Below are 13,092 nucleotides of genomic sequence, written 5' to 3' on the forward strand. Positions count from 1 at the left end.
TAAATACCATAGTTTGCTGTTTGTAGCCTTTTAAAGTCCTGTAACTCACGTACATTTGTCCAAATTAAATAAATACTTCATTTACATCACTCATACGCACTGTTGTCTCTAGGTATTGCTGGCTAAAATCACTCATACGCACTGTTGACAACACAATTTAACCTACTATCAAATATTTGCCGAGATTCCTTAGAATCAGAAGAAACTTTATAATGTATAACATATATATATATATTGATAAAACTATATCATATATATTCTCAATCTATTGTTGCAGTGATGAACAACTATCAGGCGGCTGCTGCGGCTGCCCACAGCTTTGGTCCTTCGGCTTCCCCGCATGCCGCCGCCGCCACCACGGCCACCCGGCAGGGATTCCCCTCGACCAATTCGCCCGGCCCGACCATCGACATGTACAGCTCGGCGGCCGCCGATAATGTGGGCTATGTGCAGGCCACCAGTCCGCAGCCATCCGGCTTCCCCATCGCCGTCAGCCGCGCCCCATTGAACTACAGCCCGGTAAGTGTGACACACTGCGATCCCCTCGCACACACAGATCCCCGCATCCAGCCAGGTCCCAGGATCCAGACCAGACCGAATGATCCTGTGGCCCGTCTGGATGGTGGCTAGCGTTTAAGTTAGAGCAACACCCACAGATCAGAGATCAGAGGCTCGGTTCGGTTCGGTTCGGTTCTGAGCCCTCCGCTTGGAACGTCTCGTAGGACACATACACACCCACACACCCCCACACACACACACACACACACACACACACACTCATTCTCAGTAGTGATTATGATAATGATAAGGAGAGACTGCCGATGTAGAGCTAAACTATTGCGTTATCCTTCTATATATTGTATGTATTTCTCTTTCATTTCGTACAGATTTATTCGTTGAACTTTGCGATGGCTAATATATAAAAGACTGATAACCCAAAAATATAAAAATGCAAAAGAACAAAAAGAAAAAAAGAAAACAAAAGCAAAAGTAAAAAGAAAGAAACCCATTATATATTTAAATCGAAAAAAAATATATATATATGAAAAAAAAATACAAATAAAATAAATATAAACGAAAGCAAACAAAAGTAATAAGAGTATAAAAAACAAACGCAGTTGCACAAGGTAGGCACACCAACAAAACTACAGCGTGTTCTCTTCTTTTTTCAACTAAACAATTTCAATTATTAACAATCAAATTCTTTTAACTACAACTAGTCGATAAAAAACCAAAAATAATTATGATCAAAAAATAATAAACGTAAAAATATGTATGCACGTCACAAGCACAGTTTTCTAGGCCGTTTCAATTAAACCATTATTATTTATTTAAATTGTATACACCATATATGTATTATATGAATATTTCAATACTACAATATTTCAATCTTCCTCCTATGCCTCGCTGCAAAACTAAAATAAATCATATCGAAACTTATTTATTATCCATGGCTGTCGGCGAGGTTTGATAAAGGACATCAGACAAAACAATTTGCATTTAATGCATTTTTTATCGTCTATAGAGGGGTATATTTCTTCTTTTTTTTGTAAAGATAATTGTTTTTTAAAAAGGAAACTTAAAAAATGAAATTTCCTTTTGAAATAAAGTGAAATAGGTTGTCATTTTCAGAGAGAAGTAAAGATTCAAGTTTGGTATTAAAATTAATTTGCTTAAAATTACCATTGGGCTTGGCTGAGAAATATTATATTATATTATTAGTTTAAAACTTTTTAAATATAACTAGAAAGTTCCCTTTTTTAATTATGAAAATATAATTAGCTGAAGTTGTTTGGTGAAAATTATTATTATATTCTAAATACGAAGCTCATACGCACTGTTGTCCCAAAGTTATTGCCAGATAAAATTACTCATACGCACTGTTGACAGTACAATTTTCTTTCTAGTACAGCAAGTATCAGAAATTTGTAAAGTTTCTTTAAGGAGTTGAAACCAGCTTAGGATTCTTATGAGACAAAAGGTATTCTCAATCAATACAGCTTTATATGCAAACCAGTTTTTTGTGTTTAAAAATATATTTGTGAGATTTTTACCAAAGGCCACGTTTAGCTTATATTTCTTGTAAAAGAATAACTTTTAATACTAAAGTAAACAATATATAGATACCGATTACTCCTTTATCAAACCTAGCCTGCATTTTGTGTGAAAAATTCTTAATTCTCCTTTATTTTTTTTAGAAATCGAAATACTAAATCTTCAAGTTTTTCGAACTCTGTCTCTCTATCTTGCCACTTCAATTTCTATATTCAATATATACATATTTGTATACCTCTAACTGTTTACTTTCCTTTACATAAATATATTAATATATTTATATTTATATATATATACATTTACATACATATATGTGTGTGTGCGTAGATATGCAACTAGAAAATTTCATTTTATTTGAATAATTTTTGGTGTTTGCTTGTTTTGTTCTCCACGAAACGTTTATTTACAGGGACCACTAATTCCTGCGGCATTTACAAATGGATACCATTAAAAGGTGGCGCCGACAACCGCAATGACAACAACAACAACAACAACAGCAGCAGCAACAACATAAGCAGCTAACAACAACAACAACAATATTTAACAACAACCAGCAAAAGGAGCAACAAAATGCAACAGCAACTTTAGCAACAAATGACAGATATATACACACAACACAACACACTGTAATGCTGCAAACCACAGAGAGCGCAACAAAAACAGAAATAATTTAAAATTATATATATACGTGCATATATACATATATATATATATACATATATAAATATAAATCAAATAAAGTACGTATTACATATTACGTGTATTTCCACAAAATGAAAATCCGTTAAGAGTCAGCAACTGCGAGAGCAACAAACAATAAACCAAACACTCACACACACACTCACACACATTATAATTAATTAATTAATTAACGTATATAAAAATACGTACATATAAACCCATTGAAAAAAAAAAAACAAAAAATGAGAGAAGAAACACCCACAAACACATAGAGAAAAGAAGCAAAAAGAAGATGAGGAAAAACTACGAGAGAACACAAACAACAACAAAAAATTAATTTTAATTTAACAACCGCTACAACAACAACAATAATAACAGCAAGAAGAAGAACTGCAACAACAAGAGCAACTACAACTACAACATCATGCCCCCAAAAGATGCAACGTGTGCAGCAAAAATCGTTTAAAATGCAAATTAAACGGAAACTGTGCGTCCAACTGGAGTGGAGTGGCATCGGCGGATGGGCGGTGGGCGTGGCTGCTCACACAGCAAAAAAAATAGCACCAAGGCCTCCGCCCAAGCCCCCCTACCCCCCCGAGCACATCATCATCGCCCAACGGATGACAAACTGGGAAAAAAGGGGGCGTAACCATGGGGCAAACCACTTTTAAGTAATGAGAAAACCAAACAAACGAAACTGAAAAAAAGTAAAAACCATAAAAACCAAAAAAAACGATGAGAAATCAGAAAAAATACGTGGGGGAAATTATAACTAATAAAACGATAGAGTTGAAAAAAAAAAAAAACATAAAAACATGTTGCAATAATAGCGAAAATGTTATTATTTAATTGCGTATTATGAGATGCAAATTATTATTACAATTATTATTGCTATTCTTAACGTATCTAAGTTGTAACTTTTAAAGTTAAAGTCGATATATATATATATACATATATACACTCTTATACATATAAAGTAAAGAAAAACTGCAATATATACAAAATGGAAATTACTTGAATCAAAACAAAACAAAAAAACAACAAGCGAAAACCAACCACAAATTATTGTACTTTCAACGATAATCGATATATGGAAAGAAAAAAAGTAAGGGGGAACTCTAGTAACGAGAGAGAACCTAATGTTTTTCTCGGAAAATTGAATTGAATTGTATTGAATTGGATTGGTTTAGTTTTCATTTCTCGACCGGGGTGGGGGTGAATCAAATCAAAATTGTGCTTACAATTATATTTATGAATTTATTTTAAAGTACAACAAATCCTTTATTGGCCAAAGTAAACAACAAAGAAACAAAGGAAGAGAATAGAGAAACGAATAGAAAAGAAAAGAAATGAAAAGGAAAAGCAAATGTGAAATGTGAAACGCAAATGCAAAGCAAAAGTCAAAGGCAATTTGTTATAATTAACTATGTTGAAGTTCTTCTCTTTCTCAATTATTTCTATCGAATCAGGGGAATATATGTATTGTAGAGGAAGAAAAATAAAAAAACTTATAACTTTTGTGTTCACATTGAAAGCAAAATGGTAAATAATGCTAATTAAACAGTGGATAGTTAGACAAATATGTTAAAGCATTAAATATGACAATGAGAGCTAAGTGAGAGAAAGAGTGTATTTCTATATGACTCGAGGCATAAATCAATTTATTTGCTAAACAATGGGAAAACCAAAACAATGGCTAAAAAAAACAAAACTCTCCCTTTTACAAATGTAAGAAAAACAACATACACCATTTTTGAGATACAAAACACACACACTCACACACAGATACAGACAGGACACAGATCTTACTGATAAATCAAAAAGAGAAAAACACTTAAACAAATTAGGTGGTAAGAGCATATGCAAATATAACAATGAACTATTATACATACAACACATATAGTACGATTAAGTAAATAAAATATTTATAAAAACAAACGCGCAAAAACGCCAATGTTTGAACATTTAACTAAATATATATATATATATATATATATGTATACATTTATACGTATATATATATATATATGTATCTGTAAACAAACGCATGTAAAAAGGATCAAGGATATGCCGCTCGATGGCGGACAAATTGGAAATTGAATGAAGAAAAAAAAAACACAAAACAAAAAACCGACGAAATGCAGGCCACGCAATGTGCAATTAATTTTTTTCTAGTCGCTCCGTCCGGCGGCTCTAAAACGCCCGGACGAAGGATGTACTAGGACATATGTATTTGGGGATTACGAGAGGAGCATAATGACGATAATATGACGACGATGCAATCGGGGGGCGTAATAGAAAAATATATTTATATACAACTATATGGAGTATTAAATTATTGGAAAAGCAAACCAAAAACCAAACAAAACCTATCAGCTAGATAAGTAAACGACATTTGTTACACACACAGCAAGTGGGGGAAAACGCAAAGGAAAACAAAAACCAAAACAAAAAACTAATAACAAAAACCTAACAACAAACAAACAAACAACAAGCCACAAGAACAAAAAACCAAACAAAATACCAAAATAGCAGAGAAAAAACGAAATATTCTATAATTGACAGAACAACAATACGATGCGCTTTTTGTCTGTCTGACATTTTTTGCATTAGGCGACGTAAAAACCAAAAAACTTAAACAAAAAATAAAACAAGATGAGCTGACAACTATAGAGAAAGAAAACAGAGAAAATAGAAAGCAGAGATAGCCGAGAAAAGCCAGTGAAAAGCACACAGACACATACAGAGAAACAAGAGAAAAAGCAAAGCAAATGCCGAAAACAACAGTGAAAATGTTCCTTTCATAACTTTTTTGCCAAATTGTCAAACCAACGCTCTCCAGGACTTTGCCGCGTCAAGTCTCGGACCAACAAAACTTACCCATAAACATACATACATATAAAGTAGAGAGGGAAATCGAGGAAAATCGAAAAACCAAAAACTGAAAACTGAAAACCAAAACAACACAGAACTTATACGATATATGTGTAATAGCAAACGGAAACGGAAGTTGCAGTGTATCATACAGTACATTTAACGTTTAAAGTGTTGAACCACAAAAAAAAATACACACAATTCCCCCACAAAGATCATTGCAGATTTACCAAAAGATCGCGGCTTGCGATCATCATCATCCAGATCACATCACCACATCCCCTATAAAATAATCAAAAACAAAGCTAAAAAATTAAGTGGAAAGCGGAAAGACATTTTAGATAGACAAAGATCAGACCACTGACAGTCGTCTGGCATATCCGGGAGTTTGAACAGCCCGGCATTACTTTAGCAGGTCAAAGGTCATTTGGGATAAGAACGAGGAGGATGATATTCCAGCTGCGGCTTCTACCCTGCGGGGCAGATATTTTTAAAAAACGGGGAAGCGACGGCAAACATGTTATATTTGCATAATATATATATATATATATATATTAAACCTACTTCTAAGGCATATACATATATATATAAAATATATTTTTAAGACATGTTCTAAAAGCAATAATTCAAAACAACAAGAACAACCACAACAAGGAGGCCGAAGCTGTGGCTTTGAAAAAATAAACCCCCATTGAGGAATGAATACATAAAATATACACCAATATATAAATATACACCTACACCTAAATATATATACATGCATAAAACAAAACAAAAAAATATATATATTATAAAGGGAGCGGATTAGCTAAGACAGATCTGGACTTTTCCAAGCCGAGCTAATCATTTCGCAGGCAGCTAGCTATGCCCAGAAGTAGGCTACACTTCTCCAACTAGCGTCCCGATCGGCGGACGAAACTCGTATTATTTGTGGTGTTAGAATGGGCCTTGTCTCAGGAGCCTTCACCTGAGCTCGGTCCCAGGGTCCGTTAACGTTGTAAGTCGACGATGCAGCTTTAAGTGTAATGTTGAGTCTTTCCCAGCTGTTTTTCCCAATTTCCCCGCTAACGCCAATCGTTTCGAGCCTGCGCTTTCCCGCATGTCTGATTTGTAGTGCTCTCTATATATATTCTATAAGGAAGCTATATGGCCGACTAGGCGACCTATAAACTCTTATTGGTGTACCGGATCAACTTCAGCTAAAAGAATACAGAAACAACAAGCAATGCGTCCTTGTAACGAAATCAATTTCAGTCAATTAGAGAACTTCACACCAGCAAAGCACAGAAGAGCAACAACATGTAAGACAACAAGAACAACAAGCAACAAGAACATTTTTTAAAAACAAAAACCCAAAAAAACAAAACAAACAAATCGAACAAAAACAGTTTTCATTATTTTTTTACTGAGGCGCCGTCAGAGCGAAGGGGAGATGATCGAGGAGGAGCGACGTGGAGGCTCGACGGCGCAGGCGCAAAAGCTTTAAATTGAACAAAAGAATAACAAATAACACGAACAAGGAGAACAATTTATAGAAATCGACAAGTGAGCTCTCTTTTTTATATCGAGAACGAAGAATTGTGTGTGTGTATAAAAACCAAAAGTATGCCGTAACGATTTTTTAAAAATAATGTACCCATACTTTAAGCTATACGCAAACTTTCGGTCAATGAGTCAATTGGTGGTGATCGAAGCCAACAAAAAAAAAAGTAAAATATGTAAAATGGGGTTTTTAGTGAGGCAAACCTTCAACCAAATGCGGCACGAAAAGACATAAAGTGTAATGTAAAATAGTTTTAAATTTGGCGACACACCAGAAGGCGAAGTTACGTAGTTACATATACGAATTGCTTTCCGTTTTTCTCTTATTATTGACTTACAAACATATCAGTTCTTATTATGTGTATGAGTATAGCAACAACATCAACAAATACGATTACAATTACGATAACGATAACGATTAATGAAATACAACTTACAACTAATATCTAGCGCTAACGAACGAAGATCCTTTCTTTTTATCAACAAAAACCCCATAACCACACCACAGATGAGCCGCCCACTTGGCCTTTTTGAGAAGCACGGAGAGCGGCACACAAAAGGCGCCTGGTACGTGGGAAATTAAAAAAAAAACAGAGAGTAACAATACGACTTGTGGGCCTTCTACACTTTGACGTGCTTTTATACGATAGCAATCCTTTTACTTACACACAAGACATTTCTATCCTAGGTTCTTTTTTATAGACATGTGTACATACACCACACTCACACTCTACACTCTACAACACCCAACACCCTACACCCATGGCCACAACTACAGCCCAAAAGACACGCCACAGCATAGACACAGCCACAGACACGGGCACACGCATATATACGATGGAGATCACATACAAAAGAACCTTCATACGAACGATCACTTGACTATTTTTGCTATAAGTAAGAAATTCCCCCCAGGAATGTGTCAGTCGGAAGTGGCAGAACCTCCTGCTGACAAAACACCTTTACTATATTGACAATATCTCTTATATATTTTACACTATACTATATGGAAAATTATATATTAATATATACAAGAAAAATGAGGAAAACCAAAAGCAAAACAAATAATACATAATGGAGGAGATGACGATGAGATGAGGCGTGAACGGTGTGAGTGGCGTTAAAATTGTATTTACAAGAAAATGCGTAAATGCGTTAAGCAAGATGAAATCATTTTAATACTTTATACACATAAAAGTGAATGGGATCTTTAGAGACAAGAAAGACAAGAGAGATGAGCCAGGCAGAGGCAGGCAGGCGGAAGATGAATATGAAACTACAAGACAGACAACAAGACGATGAAGATACATTTATAAAATGCGCCGTAGCAGGGCGTCCAGTTTGTAAGTATTCTAACTATGTAAGTAAAGTAATTAAGAGGAGCGCAGGACGAGAATCAATTAAACATACATACTGTCTACGGGGCTGCGAACAGCTCCAGTGCGAATACTTTAACCCAGAAATACAGAGAGATGAAGCCAGATGCAGGGGAAGAGAGATTTGATGGCATAGGATATGGCATGGGATGCGTTCAGATGCGAAATCAGTCGGACACATTGGACGGGGATGCTGATGAGGGATGGAGTTAAGTGGAGTGGAGTTGGAATAGAAAGGAATGGAAGGTTGCTTGATGATGGATGTTGCGGATGCGGAATGCGAGATTGCCAATGTGTGTACATAAGGTCTATATATTTACGAGCATAACATAAACTGGTACAGTACTACACTTACAGCAAACTATACAAGGTAAAAAAACAACATAATAATAATAATTAACAGGAGCCAGTAAACCGCAACCAAGGCGGCGGTAGGGGGACGACACATACACATAAATAGAAGCATAACGAGAATTTAATAAAAACCATTTTTCATTTCTATAAAGAAATCCGGTAACGAATTTGTATATTTACTACGAGAAAAAAGCAAAAAAAAAAGCGACAAAAAATAAACAACAAACAAGACGAAAATTCGCGATATATACAAGATGATATATATTAAATGTCCGAAGAAGGAGAATGTCCTTCTGAGGACAGCAAATATGCCCGTATATATATATATACATCTATATATATATATATGAGAATAAAAACCCAAAAGATATATATACACATAGTTATATAACCAAGAACAACAAATAAACATATAGTTAAATTCAATAATGTTAAGCATTCGATGAGCAAACAACCGAACGAACAGAGACAGGCAGACGGACACGCATACTGGTGGTTAAAGAAATGCAATTATTTATAAGGACCCTCGAACCGAAAAAACAGAACTATGCGGCCACCAATACCTACAACAACAACAACAACACCAACATCAACAACACCAATAACAACAGTTACATCAACGAGAACAAGAACAATTACCAACAACTCGAAGCAACAACAGCCAAGAGCAACATTTATTAAAAAGACGACAAAAGGCCAGCAAGGTATTGCTCTTTTGCAGTCCGAATTTTTTAACACTTCACCATACACACAGCACACACACCATAGACACACACACATACACCCACAACCCCCCATTAACACACACTGTCCGCAATATGTATATGCAACAACAAAAAACAAGATGAATGCGAACAACTTTAGCAGCAAATTAAAAATCACTTTGTTCACAATGTGCCACGTACAGGGAGCGATGGGAGATTCTTGGGTATATACACACTCGTATCGTATCGTATCGTATCGTACTATAACCCTCGATCGGGCTAAGATCGCCCCATAAAAATCGGCAGAATCAGCAAGAGCAGCAGCAGCAAACCGCATATTAAACCAATACAGAAGATGAATAAGAGATAGAGAGAAAGAAGTGCAGGGGAAGAGAGGAAACAAAAAGCGAAAAACAAAATGAACAGAAAACTAAAAACATGATTTTAAACAAAAATGAAATTAAATAATGGCATAATAAGTTAAGCTAATGGTACATAAGTTTAAAAAACAAACGGCAGAAAGAAATGCTCTAGAGCAACAAAAAAAACCAAAAACAACAACCAAGAAGAACAAAAACAAGAAAGGAAAAAAACCAAGACAAACAAATATATATATATATATATATAATAAAAATTATAATGAAATAACTGAGAAATAAATAAATTAATTCATAATGATAAATAAACCAATATGAACATTGTTCAAAAACATATGCTGTCCAAGTGTTTCTTTTTAATTGGGTTATGAAGGGGATTATGGGAGGACACACTTTCAGTTTCACTTTGCAGCAAACTAAATTTAATTTAATTAAGGCATTCGATTTCCACCAAAGCAAACATCATTTGACCTTGCCTTTGAACTCTTTTCCAAATAAAGCAAAGGAATACAAACACGACCTCGTTCAACAAACAACAACCATTTTATTCAACAGGATATTTACAGGACACCAAGCGGGGCAGTAAATACAAATCCACTTACGATATCGAAACGTACACTTGGAGTGCATAATGCAGGATTAGCGCCACTCAACTCAGCTCAGCTGGACTTCTTCAGCTTCCTGGCCTCCTTGTGCTCATCCCACCACCTGGCATACCATTTGGCACTCCGCTCGGCACTCGTGTCCGGATCGAAGAGCGGCATATAGTCCATGTGGATGGAGGCGCGCAGGCGATTGTACATCAGCATCGATGACGTGTAGGAGGCGATGGCGCGCAGAGAGTAGGGCAGACGGTACTTGGTATAGGGATATGCAATACGCACCACCACCTCCAGCAGGAAGGCCAGGAAGAAGAACAGGAAGTGTGGAATGTACCACCAGCTGGTCTTCACCTTGAACCGTTCCCCAAGCACGGCCATCTTCTGGACAAACCGTGAGACATCATTGATGCCCGTGTCGTCGGTGACAAAGACTGGGAGTCCATTGACCGCCTTGTTGGATATCTTTAAAGCCTGGTAAGCGCAGATGTGTCCATGGGCCACATTTCCGGCGTAAACTAACTGTTGCTTGCCTCCTACGCCTGCAATACGTGGAAAAACCCAGCTCCGGGTCGACAGGTAGTCGAAGACCTTTGTGATGAAATGGGAATCGCACTCGCCGTAGGTCAGCGGTGCACGAATGGCGCTGGTGGCCAAATACTCTGCAAGAGATTAGAGATTTAATAAAGATTTCTATACGATCAAGGTGAAAACTACTCACCCGTTTGGTTCTGCAAAGGTGCTCCGTTCGAGTTCAGCACTATATTTTCCGCCCTCAGCTTGCTGGAGGCGTACCCAGCTATCAGGAACTGATTGTCCTGCTCCCACAGAGTGGAACTGTCCAGTGTGGGCGTGTCCGTCTTGGATTCCGTGGAGTTAATCACTGCCGAGAAGGTGCTACGACCTTTGAAGGGCACAAAGCACACGGAGGTGCAGCTGGTGTAGACCAGACGCTTCACATTGTTTTGGATGCACAGATCCACCACAGCCAGGGTTCCTTAAATTATGTAAAATTTTAGGGATTTTATTGCACGTTTAGTGGTTCCACTAGGCGGATACGTAATATTACTTTAAAAAATACGTATACGACTAGTGGAACCACCACCAATAAAATTTATGTCTAAAAAAGAGAAAAGAAAACTTTTGGTAGCCTGTATTAGTTAAAAAAAGATTAAAATAATAAGATAACGTTTTCACCCAGGTTTTAAGGTTAAAGGTTAAAGTTTTACTTTGAAAGTCTTACATTTTATGTATCATTACCATTAAATTTCCTTCTCATTTCCCTTTTGACTATTTAACAAGACTGTCTCGAAATCAAAGGCCAGCACTTTTTTAAGGTAATAAAACTTAATCACAAATTAGAGTGTTTTAGTTGGTTTCCACAGGCGGAAAAGTACCTGCTCACTCACCGTTCACATTCACGCGCTCCAGTTCATCGTAGTTGGGCGGATACTCGATTTTCACCGAGGCGGCACAGTGGAAAACCCCGTCAACGCCCGCGAAGATCGGCCCTAGGGTTTCGGGGTCACCGCCGATGTCACCCACAAAGGTGCGCAGCAGGGGTGTGTCCGCATGCCCGATGTTGTTCTTGTACGGTACGATGTCCAGCGAACGGATCTCGCGGATGCCCAGCTCCTCCTTCCGCTCCAGCAGCTGCTTGATGAGGTGCTGACCCAGAAATCCACTGCCGCCGGTTACGAGCACCACTTCGCCTGTATTGCCGCCACCCATTGCGTCCGGGGGGTCAAAGTGCACTGCTTTTACTGATTTAACTGCAACGAGACCGAATGCAGGTTAGCATAGCTACCATCATAGCTTGGCCACTTAAGCCGAGTTTCCGTGAGAGTGGCTTTTATGGCCGGCGGCGTCTGCAGCTGCTGCTGCGGCTGCGGCAGCCCCATAAACCCGGCCACATAGCTTGCCATTCCGCATAAACTGGCTCATCATCAGTCAGCCTCAGTCCAAGACTCGGGCGACCTTCTTCGAGGGTCAGCGGAGCAGGTTTCCGAATGACTCGGCGCGTTTTCAAATGCTCTCGGCTTACGTGACGACGCACTGCCCCCCGCTAATAAAGGTGGCGAATTATCTACATACATATTACATTTAATTCATGCTTTGGCAATCCCCATTTCCTTGATTACTAACCTGGGACACTGCTAAGGTAATCTACATATTCTTGATTGTTGCAACGTATTGCCCTAGCTTTTACTTTGACTTTGAAGTGCAATTAAAAAGAGCTTTAACCTAGGTCTTGAGATAATAGAGATTTATTTTAGACTGATTTTTTATATAAGAAAAAATATAAGATAAAGAAAAGATTTTAATAAGTTTATTAATGTTATTTAAATCAATTTTATGATTTAAATTATGACTTGTTTAATAAAGAATTTGTCTTGAGATATTTTAAAATATGTTGGGAAATCAAAGTTAAAACATAACATAAATAATAAGAATTTTAAATAAATATTTTACATTCTCAGTTAACAAATTAAGGAAATACCAAATTCGATACCCTATTAATATCTTAAAG

At 37.1% G+C, this 13,092-nt stretch overlaps 2 protein-coding genes across 13 annotated transcripts in view; one reads left to right on the forward strand and one right to left on the reverse strand.

The window, feature by feature from the left end:
* The window catches only part of Rbp6 (RNA-binding protein 6), a 208,851-nt gene extending 198,552 nt beyond the window's left edge, over positions 1–10,299 (forward strand). For 6 of the 12 annotated variants that reach the window (XR_015271841.1, XR_015271843.1, XR_015271842.1 and 3 more), the window contains 3 exons: positions 278–519; positions 888–1,127; positions 2,465–10,299. Coding sequence is in view for 6 of the 12 variants with exons in the window: in XM_086833449.1 (XP_086689575.1) it covers positions 278–519; positions 2,465–2,506 (284 nt within the window). In the remaining 6 variants the exon portion in view is untranslated. The remainder of the gene's footprint in view (positions 1–277; positions 520–887; positions 1,128–2,464) is intronic. The other 6 variants (XM_086833449.1, XM_086833451.1, XM_086833450.1 and 3 more) reach the window with 1 other exon arrangement.
* A 188-nt stretch (positions 10,300–10,487) lies between these two features.
* LOC110187899 (3 beta-hydroxysteroid dehydrogenase/Delta 5-->4-isomerase) lies at positions 10,488–12,446 on the reverse strand. Its single transcript, XM_020960411.2, has 3 exons — positions 11,972–12,446; positions 11,284–11,559; positions 10,488–11,224 (listed from the first exon to the last, which is right to left on the reverse strand). The coding sequence occupies exons 1-3, from the start codon at positions 12,291–12,293 to the stop codon at positions 10,623–10,625; spliced, it is 1,200 nt and encodes a 399-aa protein (XP_020816070.2). The 5' UTR covers positions 12,294–12,446; the 3' UTR covers positions 10,488–10,622.
* Between the last annotated feature and the right edge of the window lie 646 nt (positions 12,447–13,092).

The sequence above is a fragment of the Drosophila serrata genome, unplaced genomic scaffold (genome assembly GCF_035046125.1).
Source record: "Drosophila serrata isolate PLE 108 unplaced genomic scaffold, ASM3504612v1 contig_272, whole genome shotgun sequence".
NCBI lineage: Eukaryota > Metazoa > Arthropoda > Insecta > Diptera > Drosophilidae > Drosophila > Drosophila serrata.

Coding starts and splice junctions, on each gene's coding strand:
- LOC110187899 (XM_020960411.2), bottom strand. CDS start 12,293: ATGGGTGGCGGCAATACAGGCGAAGTGGTGCTCGTAACCGGCGGCAGT. Junction 11,560..11,971: donor GGAGCGCGTGAATGTGAACG/GTGAGTGAGCAG, acceptor ACATAATTTAAG/GAACCCTGGCTGTGGTGGAT. Junction 11,225..11,283: donor ACCTTTGCAGAACCAAACGG/GTGAGTAGTTTT, acceptor AATCTCTTGCAG/AGTATTTGGCCACCAGCGCC.